General features: G+C 41.1%; 1 protein-coding gene across 1 annotated transcript in view; it reads left to right on the top strand.

Moving 5' to 3' along the window:
• The window catches only part of ERCC6L (ERCC excision repair 6 like, spindle assembly checkpoint helicase), a 79,856-nt gene extending 62,956 nt beyond the window's left edge, over positions 1–16,900 (top strand). The window contains exon 2 of the mRNA XM_037002884.2: positions 11,837–16,900. Coding sequence (XP_036858779.1) covers positions 11,837–15,422 — 3,586 coding nt within the window. The 3' untranslated portion in view covers positions 15,423–16,900. The remainder of the gene's footprint in view (positions 1–11,836) is intronic.
• The last annotated feature ends 3,096 nt before the right edge of the window (positions 16,901–19,996 follow it).

Below are 19,996 nucleotides of genomic sequence, written 5' to 3'. Positions count from 1 at the left end.
TTTTTGGCTATTAAGAGTAAAGCAATGTAGGTTTGTTTCTTTTTTAATTCTTAGCTGTCTCTCATAAAAGGAGCTAAGCAGGGAAAAGCTAATTATTAAATAATCAGTAATACTTGCTGTTTGAGTTAAATGTGAACCATATTCTCTAATTTATCCCAGAAATTGCTATTTAATAGTTTGTATTTATAAGTGATAGTGATAAATTGTTTTCCACTTTCATTAAAATGATCATCCCTGGAAGTGAAGCTGAAAGACAGCCATTCTTCCCAGGTTTTTCCCAGTTCTTCCATGACTTGGGCTTGGAAGCACTGGTTTCCAATACAGGCAGTCAGGTAACCTGCAGTTTTTATGTCAGCCACACATGTTTTATTGATTATTATTGCAATTCAAAAGACTTAGCAGTTGTGTCTGATGTATTCACATGCACCTTGACAAGGGGACTGGATACATAGAGATATGTCAGGGAACTTCCTTATCAGGGAACAGGATCACAATAGGGGGACTGAGTTCTGTGGGAAGGACAGTGATAAGTCTACTCACATGCGCTGAGATTAACACGACCAGGCCCCTGCACAGCTATCAGAGGCTCAGTGTCTGGTGGCCAGGTTAGAAAACAAAGAACAACTTCTGGTTGCTTTGTATGTGAAACAAAGTTTTGTTGGGTCATGGTCTTTGCATTTAGTTCCATATCCCACCATATTCCAGAAGAACATCATAGGGAATGTTCCAAAGGGCCCTCCAAAAACCTAGTGTTAGTCTCTGCATCTTAAGCTTGTGTCTTTTCAGCTGCTGATTTGCAAACACTGCTCAGTTTGTCTGGGATTAGATTTTTGGGGATTAAGTATAGTATGGCTAGTTGGTTTCTTTGGGTAGAAAAACTTTCCAGCAGCTGAGCCTGACAATCCCTCTCTGGGGAGGAAAGGCTTCTCAACGTATCAGCCAGCTCTGAAGGGTGGTAAATAGAATGGGATGGGACTGTTGAGATGTTTCTTGGCCATGGTTGAGGTAGCTGTTTGCATCAGGGGAAACAGAGCTTTTGGGCAGCGATGGTGTTTAGTGGCCACTTGGGCGGGGTTTCTTGTGGTAAAGACCTTTAGCTGGTCTTAGGACCCAGAGAGTTGGCAACTGGGCCATTCTGCCAGTGAAACGGTAGCTTTGCAGGTACAGGACTTGTAGCCCATATTTAATGGTTGTGTCTTCTTCTTCCAGGAGTTGTTTATATATAATCTTTCTATATGTCCTTTAAAACGGTCCTAAAATGGACCCATGTTCTAGGCATGTAATTTCAGGTACAGTCATTAAAATGTAAAGATTTTTGTTTTATTGTTCCTTGCTATGGAATTAAAATATTTTTTCTGGGTTAGCAGTTTTGCATTTGAATAGTTCTTTAACATACTAGAGCATGTATGAGTGTCTTTTAAAAAATTAGTAAATTGGTAAATGAAAAACAAAAAATGGCATTCTCCCCCCATACTCTAGCACTGTTTTCCTTCCTGTTCTGCTTGACAGGAGGTTCTTGCTCCTGAACTAGTTACACTCCCTGTGTCCTCTTGACTCCCAAGCAGGCCTGGCTTCTCCTGGTCATGCCCAAGGAGAATAGAGGGGCAATTTTGGAAAAAATATTTGAGCCCATGAAGTGTTAGCTAAGTTCTCCAGGTTATTAGGGATCCTATGTGCTGTAGATGGACACATGATTGCATTAGTAGTAAAAATGATGTTTTACTTACATGCTCTGGAATGTAAGATGTTATAGAAGTGATTAGAGGTTAAGTGGCTAAATCAAACTGCATTGCAGAAATCATTCGGTTTTCTAAATAACCAGAGATCCAGAGCAGTGCTACAAAAACCAGATTTTACTTTTTCCCCAATTCCATTATATGGAAAGAATGTCTCCTCAGGTCCTACTTCACAGGTAGCGCAGACAGAGTGCATGGGAATAGCTGAGATACAGTATTAGACCTGCTAACTAGGGTGGACCAAGGACTGGAAGCCATCTTGGCTGGAATCAGGGCTTCAGCCCAGCCAGAAAGTGGTGGTGTCCAAGGGATACTAGTAAATTCTAGCTGTGGTTTAGGCAGAAGGTTGACAAATGTGGGAGTTGTAGAGGATGGGGAGAAGCAATATGAGTCTTAGGATGGTGGTAAGAAGTCTAGGCAGACAGTTGCCATTGAAAAAGTTGGTGTGTGATTATGGGGACTCTGGCCCAGAGGTAGAGCTCAAGGGAAGCCCTTTATTTACTCTTGGGAGGAAGCCTGTTTGGAGCTAGAAGCCTGGGCTACATAAGGGTTCAAGACACTGGGTACAGTTCAGGAACTTGGTAATGAAAATGACCTATGTTCTCCTTCAAGGTCTGGACCCAAAGCCGAAGACCAGCTATCCAGGTGAAGGCCTCAGGTGGGGAGGGTCAGGAGGAAAGGGAGAGTGGAAAATGGGTTCAAGGCCTGGCACTTGGGTGGAAGAGTACAGTGGTCACCACTGTAGCCTCATGTTTGAGATCAGATTAACGGGGAATGGAACTTAATTCTAAAGCCCACCGGTGTAGGGAAGGTGGGCAGCTGACCTCCCAAGGTAGGAATGGTAGAGTTTTGCAATCATCAAGCTCTTTTCTTCCTCTTCTCCTCCTGTTTATCTTTTCATTCAGTCGACTTTTTCTGACTGTCTGCTCTTAAGACCTGATCCCTACCCTTGTTCTCAAGGAGTTCATGGGTAGCTACACAGCAGGCAGATACACAAGCAGATAAGTTTTTTCCTTGTTCTTTTTAAATAAACTTTTAATTTTAGAGTAGTTTTAGATGTACAGAAATGTTGCAAAGAGAGTACAGAGTTCCCATAAAGCCACACTTAGTTTCCCTGTTGTCAACATCTTACATTTGTATGGTACATTTATTACAGTAACCAACATGGATACACTATTATTAAGTAAATCCATAGTTTATTTAGATTTCTTTAGCTTTTATCTAATGTCCTTTTTCTGTTCCAGCATCCTACCTAGGATACCACATTACATTTAGTCACATGTCTCCTTCCTCCTCTTGGCTTATGGTAATTTCTTAGACTTCCCTTGTTTTTGATGACCTTGACAGTTTTGAGAAGTACTGCTCAGGTATTTTGTAAAATGTTCCCCCAATTGGGGTTTGCGGTTTTTTTCTCATGATTATATGGGGGTTTTGGATTTTTTGAGGGAAAGACTACAGAGGTAAATTACCCTTTTCATCAAATCATACCAAGGGTACATACTATCAACATGACTTAATCACTGTTGATGACTATAATCATGTCATTGAGGTAGCTTCTCTCTTTAACGTTACCCCCCCAACTATACCTTTCCATACTATACTTTTTGGAAAGATGTCACTATATGCACTCCATATCAAAGGAACTGGAATTATGCTCCAGCTCCTTGAGGGTGGAGTATCTACATAAATTATTTGAAATTTTTCTATATGAGATATTTGTCTCTTCTATATTTATTCACTCATTTATATCATATGGACTTAGATATTTATTTTATACTTTGGGTTATAATCCAGTACTATATTTTGTTGCTCAAATTGTTCCAGCTTTGACTATTGGGAGTTCTTTTATTTGACTCCTGTGTGTCTGATACCCCCATCATTGTGGGGCGTTGGTTGTTTCATGTATTTGGGGTGGTTTTTTGAGCACTTCCTTGCTTTCTGATATTGAAGGTGCTCCAGGCTCATCTGTGGTAGATTTCCTGCAACAGTTCTAGAATCAGCCATTTTCCAAGGAACCCTTGTTCCTATCATTGGAGAGTGGTTGAGAAATCAAGGTCAAGTGTGAGGTGTGCTTATTACTACTGGGGTTTCCTTGCTCCTCGGCCCTCTCAGCTGACAGCAAGGAAACGTGTGCATACTAGCCCATGTCTATACACATTGGCAAATATTTCTACATGTAACCATGTGTGTCTATGCTAAAGGTGAGTTTGTACTGATGTCTCCAATTCTGATCCATTACCACATAGATGACCCTAACCATCTCCTTGCTTATCTTTGTAAACTTCCGCTCCATCAGTGAGAACCCTGGCTCCCACTACAGCCACCCATTTTCTTAATTCTTCAATTCTAGTATACATACATGTATTGCAGTATTAGAATTGTCAGCCCATCCCCCATGGGAAACAGCTTAATCTACTGCCCTAGGTTACAGTGCTTAGGTCTTAATGTTGTATCTTTTGCTTTTAGTCTTACAGACTTCACTCATTTCTTAGGTTACTTAGGTCAGGACCTTTTACTGCCGACCTCTTTAGGGAGATTGTTTTATTCATTTGTGATACAGCTAGATTGTTTTGTAATTATTTAATACACTGATAGAATATTGTGGTCTCTGTACCACAAGCATTACTATCACCTGGAAACTTTATAGGGATACAAGTTCTTGGTTCTCATTACAGAAACAGGAATTCTGGTGTTGGGGGTCCAGCAATCCACGTTTTAATAAGCCCTCCAGGAGATTCTACAGAACGCTGAGAATCTGCCTGAAATAATGAGTTCAGTGAGGATAGCTTGGTGAAAGGAGAGGAGTGCTTTCCAAAAAGAGGAGTGTTCTGTGAGCCTAAGCTTAGAGGACACAAACTAGCAGGATGGGCATAGGGGGTTAAAATAAAATGTTTGAGGCAGAAAGTGGCAGGGATTAAAGCAGAGAGATCAGCAGTTCCTGGCTGTATCAGGGAGGGCTTGGAATGCCAGGCTAAGGAGCTTAAACTGCATTCTGTAGGCCATGGGAAGCCGCTGAAGAATTTATTTTGTTAACAGCTTTATTGGTAAAATTGACATACCATACATTTCACCTATTTATTTAAATTCTTAAGTGTAGTCATAGAGTTGTGCACCCATCACCATAATTAGTTTTAGAACATATTCATCACCCTAGAAAGAAATCCTTTACCCTTTAGACATTATCTCTTGCCCCCCTGCAAGTCCCTAAATCCTCTACCCCCTGGCAACCACAAATGTACTTTTTCTATGAATTTGCCTATTCTGGACATTTCATATAAATGGAATCATAAAATGTGTGGCCTTTTGTGACTGGATTTTTTCATGTAGCAAAATGTTTTCAAGGCTCATTCATGTTCAGTATGAACCAACATTTCATTCCTTTTTATGGCTGTATAATAGTCCATTGTACGGATACACCACTTTTTATCCACTCATCTGTTGGTGGACATTTGTGTTATTTCCTCTTTTGGCTTTATAAATAATACTCTTATGAACATTTATGTACAAGATTTTCTGTGGACAAATATTTTCATTTCTCTTAGGTATGTACCTGGGAGTCAAATTCCTGATCACATGGTAACTGTGTTACTTTCTGAGGAACTGACAACTGATTTCCAAAGCAGCTGTGCCATTTTACATTCTCACCAACAGCGTTAAGAGTTCCAGTTTTTCCACTTTGTTGCCAGTGCTTGGTATTTTCTAATGTTTTGATTCTAGCCATCCTAAATGGGTATGAGATGATATCCCCATTAAGGTTTGGGTTTGCATTTCCCTGATGACTAATGATGTTGAGCACATTTGTATATCTACTTTGGAGATTGTAAAAGCACTACATTTTTAATACCCGCTCCACATTTTATGTATGCAATGTTATATTTTATATCTTTTTATTTTATGATTCCCTTAACTAGTTTTTTAGCTGTATTTTTTTTTTACCACTTTTGTCTTTTACCCTTCATTGTAGCATTTAAGTGATTGACCTACTGCCTTTGGGTGTTTGCTTTTACCAGTGTAAGTTTTCCCTTTCATAATGTTTTTATTTCTATTTATAGGCTTTTTTTCCATTTAAAGAAGACCCTTTAACATTTCTTGTAAGACTGGTTTAGTGGTGATGGATTCCTTTAGCTTTTCTTTGTCTGGGAAACAATCTCCCCAATTCTGAGTGATACTTTGCCAGGTAGAGTATTCTTGGTTGTAGGTTTTTTTGTTTTTTTTTCATTTCAGCACTTTGAATATCTCATGCCACTCTTTTCTGGCCTGCAGAGTTTCTGCTGAAAAATTGGCTGATAGCATTATGGGGTTTGCCTTGTACCTCACTCATTATTTTTCTTTTGCTTTTAAGATTTTTCTTTAATTTTGATATTTTAATTATTATGTGTCTTGGTGTGGAACCCCTTGGGTTCATCTTGTTTGGGGTGCTCAACTTCCTGGACCTGGATGTCTGTGTCCTTCCCATTTTTGGGAAGTTTTCTGCTATTTCTTCAAATAGGTCTTCTGCCCTTTTCTCTTTCTTCTCCTTCTGGAACCCCTGTAATGCGAATACTAGTATGCTTGATTTTGTCCTAGAGGTCCCTTAACCTATTGTCATTTTTAGAGTCTTTTTTTATTTTTGCTGTTCAGTTTGGGTGCTTTTCATTTCCCTATCTTCCACACTAATCTATTCTTCTGCATCCTCCAATTTGCTGTTGATACACTAGAGGGCTAATGTATTTTTTATTTCAGTTATTGTATTCTCCAACTCTCATTGGTTTTTTTATATTTTCTGTCTCTTTGTTGGAGTTCTCAGTGAGTTCATCCACTCTTCTCTGAAGTCTGATAAGCATCTTTATAACTGTTACTTTGAACTGTTGATTAGGTAGATTGCTTAACTCTGTTTTCTTCTATTCTTTTCCTGAAAGTTTGTCTTGTTCTTTCATTTGGAGCATATTCCTATATCTTCTAGTTTTGACTTTCTGTGTTTCTATGAATTAGGCTGCCTTTCCCAGTCTTGAAGGAGTAGCCTTGTGTAGGAATGTCCCCCTGTGTGTGCCTGGCAGCTTTGATTGGCTGGCTGGTGCTGTAGGAGGTACAGGCTGGAGGTCCCTGGGCACTCCACACTGGGGCCATCCTGGCAGGATGGCTGGAGCTGAAGCAGGTCCAGGCTGGGGGCTTCCAAGTCTCTCCACACAGGGGACATCCTGGCTGACAGTTAGGGCTGAAGTGGGCATAGGCCGGGTGGTCCTTGCATGCTGTGCACTGAGGCTGCCCTGGCAGGTTGACTGGAGCTGAAGTGGGCGTGGGCTGGGGGACCCTATTGCATTTCCTGCGGGGGTGCCCTGGCAGGACAGCTGGAGCCCATGTGGGTGTGGATCTGAGGTCCCAGGGCACTCTGTTGTAAGGGTTGCCGTGGCAGGATGGCTGGAGTCCAAGTGGGTATGGGCCTTTGCCCTTTTTTTTCTTGAGTTGTAAACATTTATATCCTAAATACAAATTTTTTATCAGATACATGATTTGCAGATATTTTCTTTCATTCTTTGGGTTGTCTTTCACATTGTTGATGGTATCCTTTGAAGTACAAAAGTTATTTTGATGAAGCTCAATTTTTTGTTCCCTTTGGTTGCTTGTATGTTGGGTAACATTTCTTAGAAACCATTGCCAAATGCAATGCCATGAAAATTTATGTCTATATTTTCTTAGAATTTTGTAGTTTTAGCTCTTTGATCCATTTTGAATCAATGTTTGTGTACAGTGTGGGGAAGAGGACCAATTTCTTTCTTCTGCACATGGATATCCAGTTGAAAAGACTGCTTCCCTCAGTGAATTGTTTCACATCCTTCCAAAATCGTGATTTTCAGGAGTGACATGATTTCCTTTGTGTTTTAAGACATTGTCACTGTCTGCTATGTAGAGAATGTATTGGCAAGGCCAAGAGTGGATATAGGGAGCCCAGTGAGTAGGAAGTTGCAGTTATCTAGGCCAGAGATGATGGTGACTTGGTCTGTAGTAGTGGTAATAGAGGTGGAAAGACACAGGTTATGATTGGGAAATAATGTTATTAGGACTCAGGGACTGTCTGACTGATGAGGAGGGTTATAAAAGAGGGAAGAGATCAAGGATGACCATATTTGGATTGGAGTCAAAGATGATCTTCAGATTTCTAGCTTATATGACTAAGTGGATTGTAGTGTCATTTGTTACCACACAAATGGAGAAGTATGTTTTTAGATGGAAATAATGAGTTTAATTTGGGATTCACTGAATTTGAGGTACCTATGAAACTTTCAAGTGGATATGTCCAGAGGCAGTTATAATGTGGGTCTAGAGTAGAGTGTGGGGGCAAGCCCTGGGTTGGACGAGTGATTTGGTAGTCATGAGCACATAGGTGGGACTGGAAGCTCTGGGAGAGCCTGAGGAGAGAGTCAGAGGAGTGAGAAGAGAGCTTAGGGCTGAGAATGGGAACCTGAGGAGGACACAGAAAAGAAATGGCCAGTGAGAGAGAACCAAGATGGCGGGGTGAGTAGAGCAGCGGAAATCTCCTCCCAAAACCATATATATCTTTGAAAATACAACAAATACAACTATTCCTAAAAGAGAGACCAGAAGACACAGGACAACAGCCAGGCTACATCCACACCTGTGAGAACCCAGCGCTTCGCAAAGGGGGTAAGATACAAGTCACAGCCCGGTGGGACCCGAGCGCCCCTCACCCCAGCTCCCAGAGGGAGGAGAGGAGTCAGAGAGGGGAGGGAGAGGGAGCCCAGGACTGCTGAATAGTCAGCCCTAGCCATCCACACCAGAGCACAGACACACAGTGCGTGCGTGGGGTGCTGGAAACTAGGAAAACAGGACAGTAAGACCTGTGAGCAGGTCCTCGCAGCCGGCGCACCCAGGACAAAGAAAAGTGAGTGCTTTTTGAAAGTCTTAAAGGGACACAGACCCCACAGCTGGATGGAAGTGTCCCGGGACACATAGCCCAGCAGCTGGGGATCCCAGGGAACACCGGGTGCCCTAACCTCCTGGGCGGCAGCGCGGCTCAGAGGCCCCTCACAGTGATAAACAGCCTCCCGCCCATTCCCCCTCTGACACAGCTCCGCCATACTGGAGAAGCAGCCTGAGGCTGGCCACGCCCACAGCAACCACGGAGCTCCACAGTGGCTGGGCAAGAATGAAAACCCCGCCTGCAGGCAGCTACCCAGCACAAGCTGCTAGGGGTCGCTGTTCTCCCAGGAAAGGAAGGCCACAAACCAGCAAGAACGGACTTTCTCTTAGCCAACACATGCGCCAGCTCCCCACAAATACCTCTATCGCCATGAAAAGGCAGAAGAATTTGATACAGACCAAGATCACAGAGGCAAACACTGAGAAGGAGATAGACCTACCCAATCTCCCTGAAAAATAATTAAAAATAAACCTCATAACCATGCTGATGGAGCTGCAGAGAAATATGCAAGAGCTAAGGGATGATGTCCGGAAGGAGTTTACAGAAATGAAACAGTCTCTGGAAGGATTTATAAGCAGAATGGATAAGATGTAAGAGGCCATTGATGGAATAGAAACCAGAGAACAGGAATGCATAGAAGCTGATGCAGAGAGAGATAAAAGGATCTCCAGGAATGAAAGAATATTAAGAGAATTGTGTGACCAATCCAAAAGGAACAATATCTGCATTATAGGGCTACTAGGAGAAGAAGACAGAAAAAGGGATAGAAAGTGTATTTGAAGAAATAATTGCTGAAAACTTCCCCAAACTGGGGAAGGAAATAATCGATCAGACCACGGAAGTGCACAGAACCTCCAACAGAAGAGACCCAAGGAGGACAACACCAAGACACATAATAATTAAAATGGCAAAGATCAAGGACAAGGGCAGAGTTTTAAAGGCAGCTAGAGAGAAAAAGGTCACCTATAAAGGAAAACCCATCAGGCTATCATCAGACTTCTCAACAGAAACCTTACAGGCCAGAAGAGAATGGCATGATATATTTAATGCCATGAAACAGAAGGGCCTTGAACCAAGGATACTGTATCCAGCATGATTATCATTTAAATATGAAGGAGGGATTAAACAATTCCCAGACAAGCAAAAGTTGAGGGAATTTGCCTCCCACAAACCACCTCTACAGGGTATTCTAGAGGGACTATTCTAGACGGGAGCATTCCTAAGACTAAACAGATGTCACCAGAGAAAATAAAATCACAGCAAAGAAAGCAGACCAACCAAATACTAACTAAAGGCAAAAAATAAAATCAACTACCCACAAAAGCAGTCAAAGGAAACACAAAAGAGCACAGAATAAAACAACCAACATATAAAGAACGGAGGAGGAAGAACAAGAAGAGAGAAAAGTAAAGAATCACCAGACAGTGTTTAAAATAGCTCAATAAGCAAGTTAAGCTAGACAGTAAGATACTAAAGAAGCTAACCTTGAACCTTTGGTAACCACGAATCTAAAGCCTGCAATGGCAATAAGTACATATCTTTCAATAATCACCCTAAATGTAAATGGACTGAATGCACCAATCAAAAGACACAGAGTAATAGAATGGATAAAAAAGCAAGACCCATCTCTATGCTGCTTACAAGAGACACCTCAAACCCAAAGACATGCACAGACTAAAAGCCAAGGGATGGAAAAAGATATTTCATGCAAACAACAGGGAGAGAAAAGCAGGTGTTGCAGTAGTATCAGACAAAATAGACCTCAAAACAAAGAAAGTAACAAAAGATAAAGAAGGACATTACATAATGATAAAGGGCTCAGTCCAACAAGAGGATATAACCATTATAAATATATATGCACCCAACACAGGAGCACCAACATATGTGAAACAAATACTAACAGAACTAAAGGAGGAAAGAGAATACAATGCATTCATTTTAGGAGACTTCAACACGTCACTCAGTCCAAAGGACAGATCCACCAGACAGAAAATAAGTAAGGACACAGAGGCACTGAACAACACACTAGAACAGATGGACCTAATAGACATCTATAGAACTGTACATCCAAAAGCCACTATTTACAATAGCCAAGAAATGGAAGCAACCTAAGTGTCCATCAGTAGATGAATGGATAAAGAAGATGTGGTACATATACACAATAGAGTATTATTCAGCCATAAGAAGAAAAACAAATCCTACCATTTGCAACAACATGGATGGAGCTAGAGGGTATAAAATAGCCAGGCAGAGAAAGAAAAACACCAAATGATTTCACTCATACGTGGAGTATAGGAACAAAGAAAGACTGAAGGAACAAAACAGCAGCAGAATCACAGAACCTAAGAATGGACTAACAGTTACCAAAGGGAAAGGGACTGGGGAGAATAGGAGGGAAGGGAGGGATAAGGATGGGGTAAAAGAAAGGAGGCATTACCATTAGCAAGTATAATGTGGGGGCGGGCATGGGGAAGGCTGCACAACACAGAGAAGACAAGTGGCGATTCTACAGCATCTTACTGCTCTGATGGGCAGTGACTGTAATGGGGTTTGTGGGGGGCACTTGGTGAAGGGGGGACCCTAGTAAACATAATGTTCTTCATGTAACTGTAGATTAATGACAACAAAATTTTTTTAAAAATGAAAAAAAAAAAGAAAAGAAATGGCCGGTGATGGCGGAGCAATCCAGGAGGAATCCGTAGGAATTGAATAGGAGGGAATCTTAAGGTGGGGGCGGGTGGTTGATCAGTAATATCAAATGCATCACAGAGGTCCAGAAAAATAAGGCCTGAGAAGTGCCCATGTATCCTTACTGTTTCTGTGCTCCCACGGTAGTTTGATTGGTTGGTTGGTTGATTTCACAAAAAAATAGCTTCATACTTCTTTCAGGTGACAATTTTTTAATACTCTGGAACCAGTAATCTTTACATATACATTTTCCACAGCAAGTGCCTGGAGGTATTGCTGGCAGTGTCTGGTGGATATTTGTGTCTTAAGCGGTGCCACCTTTCATTGGCATCATCTGTGCTAACCTTTCCCATCCTGAATTGAGGGTATTAAAAGCCCAGCTACAGTTTGGATTCCAAAATGGATTTCAAAAAGTGTTCTTAGACTGGATGTTCAATCTGTTTCCTTTCTTTCTAATCTTACATAATATTCTTTTACCATTTTTTTAAACCAGATACGTGAAAGAGGCCAAAGAAGCAACTAAGAGTGGAGATCTGGAAGCAGCATTAAAACTTTTCAGTTTGGCAAAGGAAATTTTTCCCAATGAAAAGGTTATGAGCAGAATCCGAAAAATACAGGAAGCCTTGGAGGAGGTGGCAAAACACGGCGATGATGAATTCACAGATGTGTGCAACTCTGGCCTGTTGCTTTATCGAGAACTGCACAACCAACTATTTGAGCACCAGAAGGAAGGTGTAGCTTTCCTCTATAGCCTATACAGGGATGGTAGAAAAGGTGGTATTCTAGCAGATGATATGGGGTTAGGGAAGACTGTTCAAATCATTGCTTTCCTTTCTGGTATGTTTGATTCTTCCCTTGTGAATCATGTGCTTCTGATCATGCCAACTAATCTTATTAGCACATGGGTAAAAGAATTTGTCAAGTGGACTCCAGGAATGAGAGTCAAAACCTTTCATGGTCCTAGCAAGGATGAACGTACCAGAAACCTCACTCGGATTCAGCAAAGGAATGGTGTCATTATCACTACATACCAAATGTTAATAAATAATTGGCAGCAACTTTCAAGTTTGAATGGCCAAGAGTTTGTGTGGGACTATGTCATCCTTGATGAAGCACATAAAATCAAAACCTCATCTACTAAGTCAGCAATATGTGCTCGTGCTATTCCTGCCAGTAATCGCATCCTCCTCACAGGAACCCCAATCCAGAATAATTTACAAGAACTGTGGTCCCTGTTTGACTTTGCTTGTCAGGGTTCCCTGCTAGGAACATTACGAACTTTTAAAATGGAGTATGAAACTCCGATTACTAGAGCAAGAGAGAAAGATGCTACCTCAGGGGAAAAAGCCTTGGGATTTAAAATATCTGAAAACTTAATGGCCATCATAAAACCCTATTTTCTCAGGAGGTCAAAAGAAGAGGTACAGAGGAAAAAGTCAAGCAGCCCAGAGGTGAGACTCAGTGAAGGGAATGTAGATATTGATGCCATTTGTGAAATGCCTTCCCTTTCCAGGAAAAATGACTTAATTATTTGGATACGTCTTGTACCTTTACAAGAAGAAATATACAGGAAATTTGTGTCTCTAGATCATATCAAGGAGTTGTTAATGGAGACACGCTCACCTTTGGCTGAGCTAGGTGTCTTAAAGAAGCTATGTGATCATCCTAGACTACTTTCTGCACGGGCTTGTCATTTGTTGAATCTAGGGGCTGTCAAATTCTCTGTTCAGGGTGAAACTGAAGGGGAAGATTCCTCAGATGTGGACCATATTGATCAAATAACTGATGATACACTGATGGAAGAATCTGGAAAAATGGTATTTCTAATGGACCTGCTAAAGAGACTGCAAGAGGAAGGGCATCAAACTCTGGTGTTTTCCCAATCAAGACAAATCCTAAACATCATTGAATGCCTCTTAAGGAATAGGCACTTTAAGATACTAAGAATCGATGGAACAATTACTCATCTTGTGGAACGAGAAAAAAGAATTAACTTATTCCAGCATAATAAAGATTACTCTGTTTTTCTGCTTACCACTCAAGTAGGTGGGGTTGGTTTAACATTAACTGCAGCAACTAGAGTGGTAATTTTTGACCCTAGCTGGAACCCTGCAACTGATGCTCAAGCTGTGGATAGAGTTTACCGAATTGGACAGAAAGAAAATGTTGTGGTTTATAGGCTAATCACTTGTGGGACTGTCGAGGAAAAAATATACAGAAGACAGGTTTTTAAGGACTCATTAATAAGACAAACTACTGGTGATAAGAAGAACCCTTTCCGCTATTTTAGTAAACAGGAATTAAGAGAGCTCTTTACAGTTGAGGATTTTCAGAACTCTGCAACCCAACTGCAGCTTCAGTATCTGCACGCTGCACAGAGGAGGTCTGATAAGAAATTAGATGAACATATTGCCTACCTGTACTCTTTGGGGATAGCTGGAATCTCAGACCACGATTTGATGTACACACATGATCTGTCTGTTAAAGAAGAGCTTGATGTGACAGAAGAATCTCACTATATTCAACAAAGGGTTCAGAAGGCTCAATTCCTTGTTGAACTGGAGTCTCAAAATACAGAGCTCTTAATGGAAAGACAAAGAACTGGAAATGAGAGGATCTGGCCAAAAAAAACTCGACTTCCTTCTCAAACAAAAAAGAAATGCCCTGAATTGAATAAACCACAGCCACAGCTTTCACCTCCTCTAATTCATCATACTGCAGAAGAAGAAATCAGTTCCCAAATGGCAAGTGTAATCATTGATGATCTGCCCGAAGAGCTTGAGACTGTCCTGCAAGATGGTATCCATCCATGTGAAAGCATGTTTGGAGCTGACTTTGTAGCTACTTTACCCAAGGGGTGTGAACATGTAGAAGATATTTGGGCCAACTCCTTAGTAGGAATGGCTCTACAGAAAGAGGCACAGCGAGAGGGGCCTACACAGGAGGCACTGGAAGAGAAGCCTCTGGGAGATCTCAGTCAACTGAAGGATGATGGTACTTTACATCACTGCAGTCCCCTGGCCATTAATCCCATAATCAATGAAAATCAAAATACAGACTCAAATGTATCTGTTACTGAAACAGCGGACAGTGATCTGGCAGCATCCCACAGTGCACTGCAGGGTGCTCCAGCAAATGGGGTCACGTTGAACGAGGAATTTTTAGCATCTCCATCACAGTATGTGTGTGATTTCAATCTTTTCTTGGAAGACTCTGCAGACGATGGACAGAATCCTTCCAGGCAGTCTTCGGAGCATGCTGAGCATGAAAATAGCTTGTGTGGCTCTGCAGCTAATTCTGGAGCACAGTTTGTTCAGAGCAAAGCAGGTCTCAGTCTGAATCTTTCTGAGAAAGAGGATGAGATGGAAGAAGTAGTAGTTAAAATTAGAAGTAAGGCTAGAAGGATCGTTTCAGATGGTGAAGATGAAGAAGACGTTTTTAAAGATACTTCAGGCACAAATCCATTCAACACATCTCCCTTTCAATTCCCATCTGTAAAGCAGTTTGATGCTTCAACTCCAAAAAGTGACAGTTCACCAGGAACGTTCTTTTCACCCAAAATACCTGATAGTATAAATAAGTTTGTAAACTCGAGAAGATCCCTGGCTTCTAGGAGATCTCTTATTAATGTGGTTTTAGACCATGTGGAGGATATGGAGGAAAGACTTGACAAGAGCAATGAAGCAGAGGTTTCCAAAGGTCACCTGGAAGAAGGAGCAGAGGAAAGCAGTGGTGAAGCCTCAGAGTGTACAGAAGAGTATCCTTCTAGAGAAACACTGTCTTCAGAAAGTAAGTCCAGCTTGTTAACTACACCTAAGTCTGATGTTCTCAGTCAAGAGACCTTTCCTGGTGACCTAGATCCTTTGTCTGGTAGACAGTTGGTTGATTCTACCCTGGATAAGGCAGTGGAGGCTGCACACGACTATGAGACTCTTGTTATGCATGGAAAAGAACTGAAAGAGTGTGGAAAAATACAGGAGGCCCTAAACTGCTTTGTTAGAGCACTTGACATAAAAAGCGCAGATCCTGAAGTCATGCTCATGACATTAAGTTTGTATAAGCAACTTAATAAAACTTGAGAATATAACTTGTTTATTGTATTTTAAAGTTACCAGAGTATGAGGTAATTTGTTCCCATAATTAGACTCTTTGGAAGCATGAAGCATTCAGGCAGGCTAAAGGCTAGAGAGATCTCAAAAAGCAAGGTTTGTTTATAACTTTTTGGTAAAGTATCCCTTTATTCCCTGCTTTTCTTATATTTAGGTATTCTGAGCATTACATTAATATTCCTTTACTTGAATATTCTTGTATTTTTCTTTTAGGCATACATACTCAATAAACTGTTATTTTGAGAAAATTTTTTGTAAAATTATTCTAGCCATTCTTAATTTTATTCTGAAAGTGGTAACTTTGGTATCTCAGAGTTCAGATAATAATATTAAAGTTACTTTTCTCAAGTGTTTTCCATTCACTTTCACTGAGAGGATACTGGCAAATGCATATAGAAACTCCTTAGTTTAGGCCGGAGCTTGTCATTAGTCTTTCAAATCTAAGACTTGCTTATTAACATGCTAATTTATGCTCTCATCTTACTATAGCAGAAGGCTGTGACAAGGTGCCTGGTTAGGCTTCTTCATCACCGGCACTCTACCCTGGGGTCACCTTGCTGACCATTCAGCTGTTCTTCACTCCCCACCAATGCATTCGGACACATGCCAGCACACTGTATCTTGTGGGTTGTGGGAGTTTGGTTCTCTCAGAAACAAAGCGCAGTATATCACTCCACTCTGTCACTAGAGAAAAGGAACTGCCATTTATGGAGTGCCTACCATGTATCGGGTACTCTACATAGGTTTCTTGTTTAATCCTTAACCATAATCCTGTGAGGTAGAGGATTTCTATTTTTTAGTTTGAAGTAAGGCTTAGTGAGATGATCTGCCACCATCACATAGTAAGGGGTGAAATGCATTTTTAACCATACATTACCTCATGAAAAGCCACTGTAATGTAGAGTTGTTTTTACAATACTGTTAGGGTCCAGAGTCAACCACCTCTCAAATAGACAGAAGACACTCACGATAATGCAAGTCACACAGCGAGGTTTATTTCCAGCTAGCTGGGGTCCAAGTGTCTGCCTGACACAGCGGGTTTCAGCAAGGACCCAGAGCACTCAAAGCCAAGGGTTTATATAGCATTTTCAAAGCACTTAACTCACAGTAATTTTCTTCAGTTACATATTATTTTTGCAAGTCACATCCTGGGGGTTAAGCAAGAGCAAGATAAGACCACTCCTCAATTAGACAGAGTGGTTTTGCAAGATAAGCTGACCAGGGTCACAGCCGCCCACAACCTGGTGTCCATGATTAATTTGTTCTTCAAAACCTGTTTATCAAGCCTTACCCAGTTCCTCCTCCCCCGAGTCACGCACTCATAAAATGGCTTTTCAGCCCTTACAAATACTTCTTACATCAAATGTGGGAGGTGGTTTTCCACACCAAGCAGTTCTCCAATTTTCTGCAGACATCAACTGAGTGTCTTACAATTCAACTCAATTCTGGCACCACCTGGAGTTAGGGTCAGACTTCACAGGTTTAGAGGCTCACTCCCTAGGCCTGCCCTCACTTCAGGAGCCAGCTGTTGTGTTGTTGTTAGTGCTGGGCTTCTACGTCATCTACTTTCTGTCCTATGCTACAAATTGAGGGTTCCCATGTGTGGGTGAAGTGAAGGTTCCTGGGGCCAGGATTCTCACCTGGCCCTGGTTGGCTAGCTCACTACATGTGTGGGCAGTATGTCATCAGACTTTATATAAAGAGCCCTGCCCAGTGCTCTGGGTGACATAGTGGCACAGCTGCAAGTCTGCAGGAGAGCAGAGATGAGACTGGAGTGGTGGCAGCGCCAAAACAGAGACTGAGACAGCTGCACGGGTAGAGAGGCCCAGAGGCAGAGACCAGCTTGCTGCATGCAATCGTGGATACGATTCTAGTGATTGACCTGCCACCATGGAAATAAAGTTGGGTATAACCCTTTCACCCCAAGAACCTTCTACTGTCATTCCTTTGGTCACACTCTGAATCCATAGTGAACTTGCCTAGGGCTGAAACCCATTGGTAAGATGCCATGACTGCTCCTTCAGGTTCAATAATTTGCTACAACATCTCAGAATCAGGAAAACATATATTTACACAGTTAAGTACAGAATAATTGTTTTGTAAAACAAAACTTTTGATTACTTAAGTATAATTGGTGTCCTTTGTCATCCTATGTATTTTATTCATGTAAAACCAACACTCTGAGAACGGAGCCACAGGCTTGGACAAACTGCCAAAGGGCTCCATTGCAAACAGATTAAGACTCCTAATTTAAGGGTATGATGTAAAAAGTCTCTCAACTGCCCCTGCCCCCAGGTTTGGATTGCTGTTCCTGGAGACAGTCTATGTATGTATAGGCACAAGCACGTATGTGTGTGGGTAAAATTGTAGTACGTCCAGAATATCTCCCCTGGCTTTAGTACATATGCATATGAACAGGAGCTCAAGGGTGAAGAGAAGTATGGCTTTAGTGCATTTGCATCATTCCTCAGGGGTGGGGAGAAGTTCATATCCATATCAGTGAGTAATTACCTGGACAACAGAGGGCTTATCTGTACCTGGAGGGGGAGGGGGAGGGCCAGATTTGCCACTGCTGGAGCAGGAAAAAGAGAAGGCCCTAGACTGCAGTTTGTAAGCAATAACCGGATTTTATACTTTATTTCTCCCTTTGACTGATTTCGGTTGTAGAGGTATTTTGCCCCGGGATTTCCTTTCCCAAGACTTACAATGTGTATGTATGATTTACCCAAATAATAAACTATATACACTGCTTTCCACTTAGTTTTTAACACAGTTGTACGACATCCTATTAAGTGGATATACCATAATTTATCATCTTGTATTGATGGACAGTTTCCAACTGGTGCTGTAATGAATATCCTTGTACCATTTATACATATGATTATAGGATAAATTCCTACAGATGGAGTTGCTAGGTCAAACGGTGTATTTATAATCTTGATGGACATTTCCACACTGTTCTCCATGGAGGTTACAGTAGTGTCTATTTCCACCATTCACCTGTTTTCACCATTTACCACAAATACCTGTTTCCCCTACCCTCACCAACAATATGTTCAATGTTTTGAACTTTGCAAATCAGATAAAAAGTGGGATCTCATTTTGATTTCAATTTGCAATTACTTTACTGCAAATGAGGTTTGTTCATTAAGGCTTGAACTTAAAAGATGTGGTTTCAAAGTAGAATTGAATACATATTCTATGTGTGTAAATCTGTATAAATCCTTAACTTTTTCATTTACCGACTCTTTCAGAACCTTAGATGCCAGTCAGAAGCTAACTTCCCAAAGGTTTGCTTAGTGTCAGACTCATTCCTTTCTCACAAGTTAGCTATAACCTCTCTCTCCATACCACAGAAATTAGTTTGCTTTTAGTCCACCTTTCCAGCATTCTGGCTTCCTTTCTGTGTGGTGACATCCCAACAGAAGTATCCTGGGTAAGCCAATGTCCAGAGCAAAGGACTCTGGCTAGGTAGTGTCTCATATAAAGCTTTTCAGAATTTCCTTCAAGACTTTCACAATTTATAGCCCTCATTTAGACACCTTGTTTTGAATGTGGTTTTTAAAGCAGTTTCATCTTAGGCTTATTTCGAACATCTCTATTGTACTGGCCTATCTGTGTATCCCAGGGAATGGGACACCCTTTAGTCTGCTCAGTGGGGAAAATCTCATGGAGGCATAACCTGCTGGGGTGCTCAGAAACTCTTCTAAAATGGGAAACAGGTCTCTAAATGAAGTTGCCACTATGTGGCATAATGTGGGCATGTCACATGCAGCTAGAGAACAGTGTATTAAAAGAACTGTTAAGAATCACAGTTGTGTTGGCAGTTTTAATTTTGAAGCAGTATAGCATTTACAATATTTTTACACTTTTTTGGCATATCATAAATATGGTATTGAAATTTTTAAAATGTAGATACGCTGAACACTGGCCCTGGGAGGGGTGGCCATGATATAAGCCATCCACTTGAAGATGAGGGAATGTTTTTATGCTGACATCTCCCCCTTTGACAAGCACTTGGTGAATAGCAGCTTAGTCTTGTAAAAACAACTGGTAGAAGAACTAAGAGCCCTTTTCCCTCCAATAAACACTTATTTAAAAAGAAAGGAGTTAATGTTGAATGGTCATTGAGTGCCACATACTATGTTAAGACAACAGAGCTTAATATCTGTTCTGGCAGATCAAAGTTGGCTAACTTATAAAACAAGTGTTGTCTAGGAGCTTATTTTTATGATTTTCATATGCTAATCTGTCTTTGATGTCCAATTCAATGTGTGAATACTGGGAGTTGACACTTGGCTCTCTTAGAGACGGTTTCTAAATTACGAAATATACTGAGAATCAAGACAAAGTAGTTCTGGGAGGAAAGGGACTACAGATTAAAAGGAGTTGGCTTGACTTATCTTTGAGAACTCCTGACTGAATACCTACTAAACACTAACTTTTACCCACTTGATTTTGCACCTACAAACTACCAATGTCAGAGTTCTTAAAATACAAGGCTTACTCAACATCTTTTAAAGAAATAAACAATGTATAAAACA

The sequence above is a fragment of the Manis javanica genome, chromosome X, assembly GCF_040802235.1.
Source record: "Manis javanica isolate MJ-LG chromosome X, MJ_LKY, whole genome shotgun sequence".
NCBI classification, from domain to species: domain Eukaryota; kingdom Metazoa; phylum Chordata; class Mammalia; order Pholidota; family Manidae; genus Manis; species Manis javanica.
This window is presented reverse-complemented; position numbering and strand designations above follow the sequence as displayed.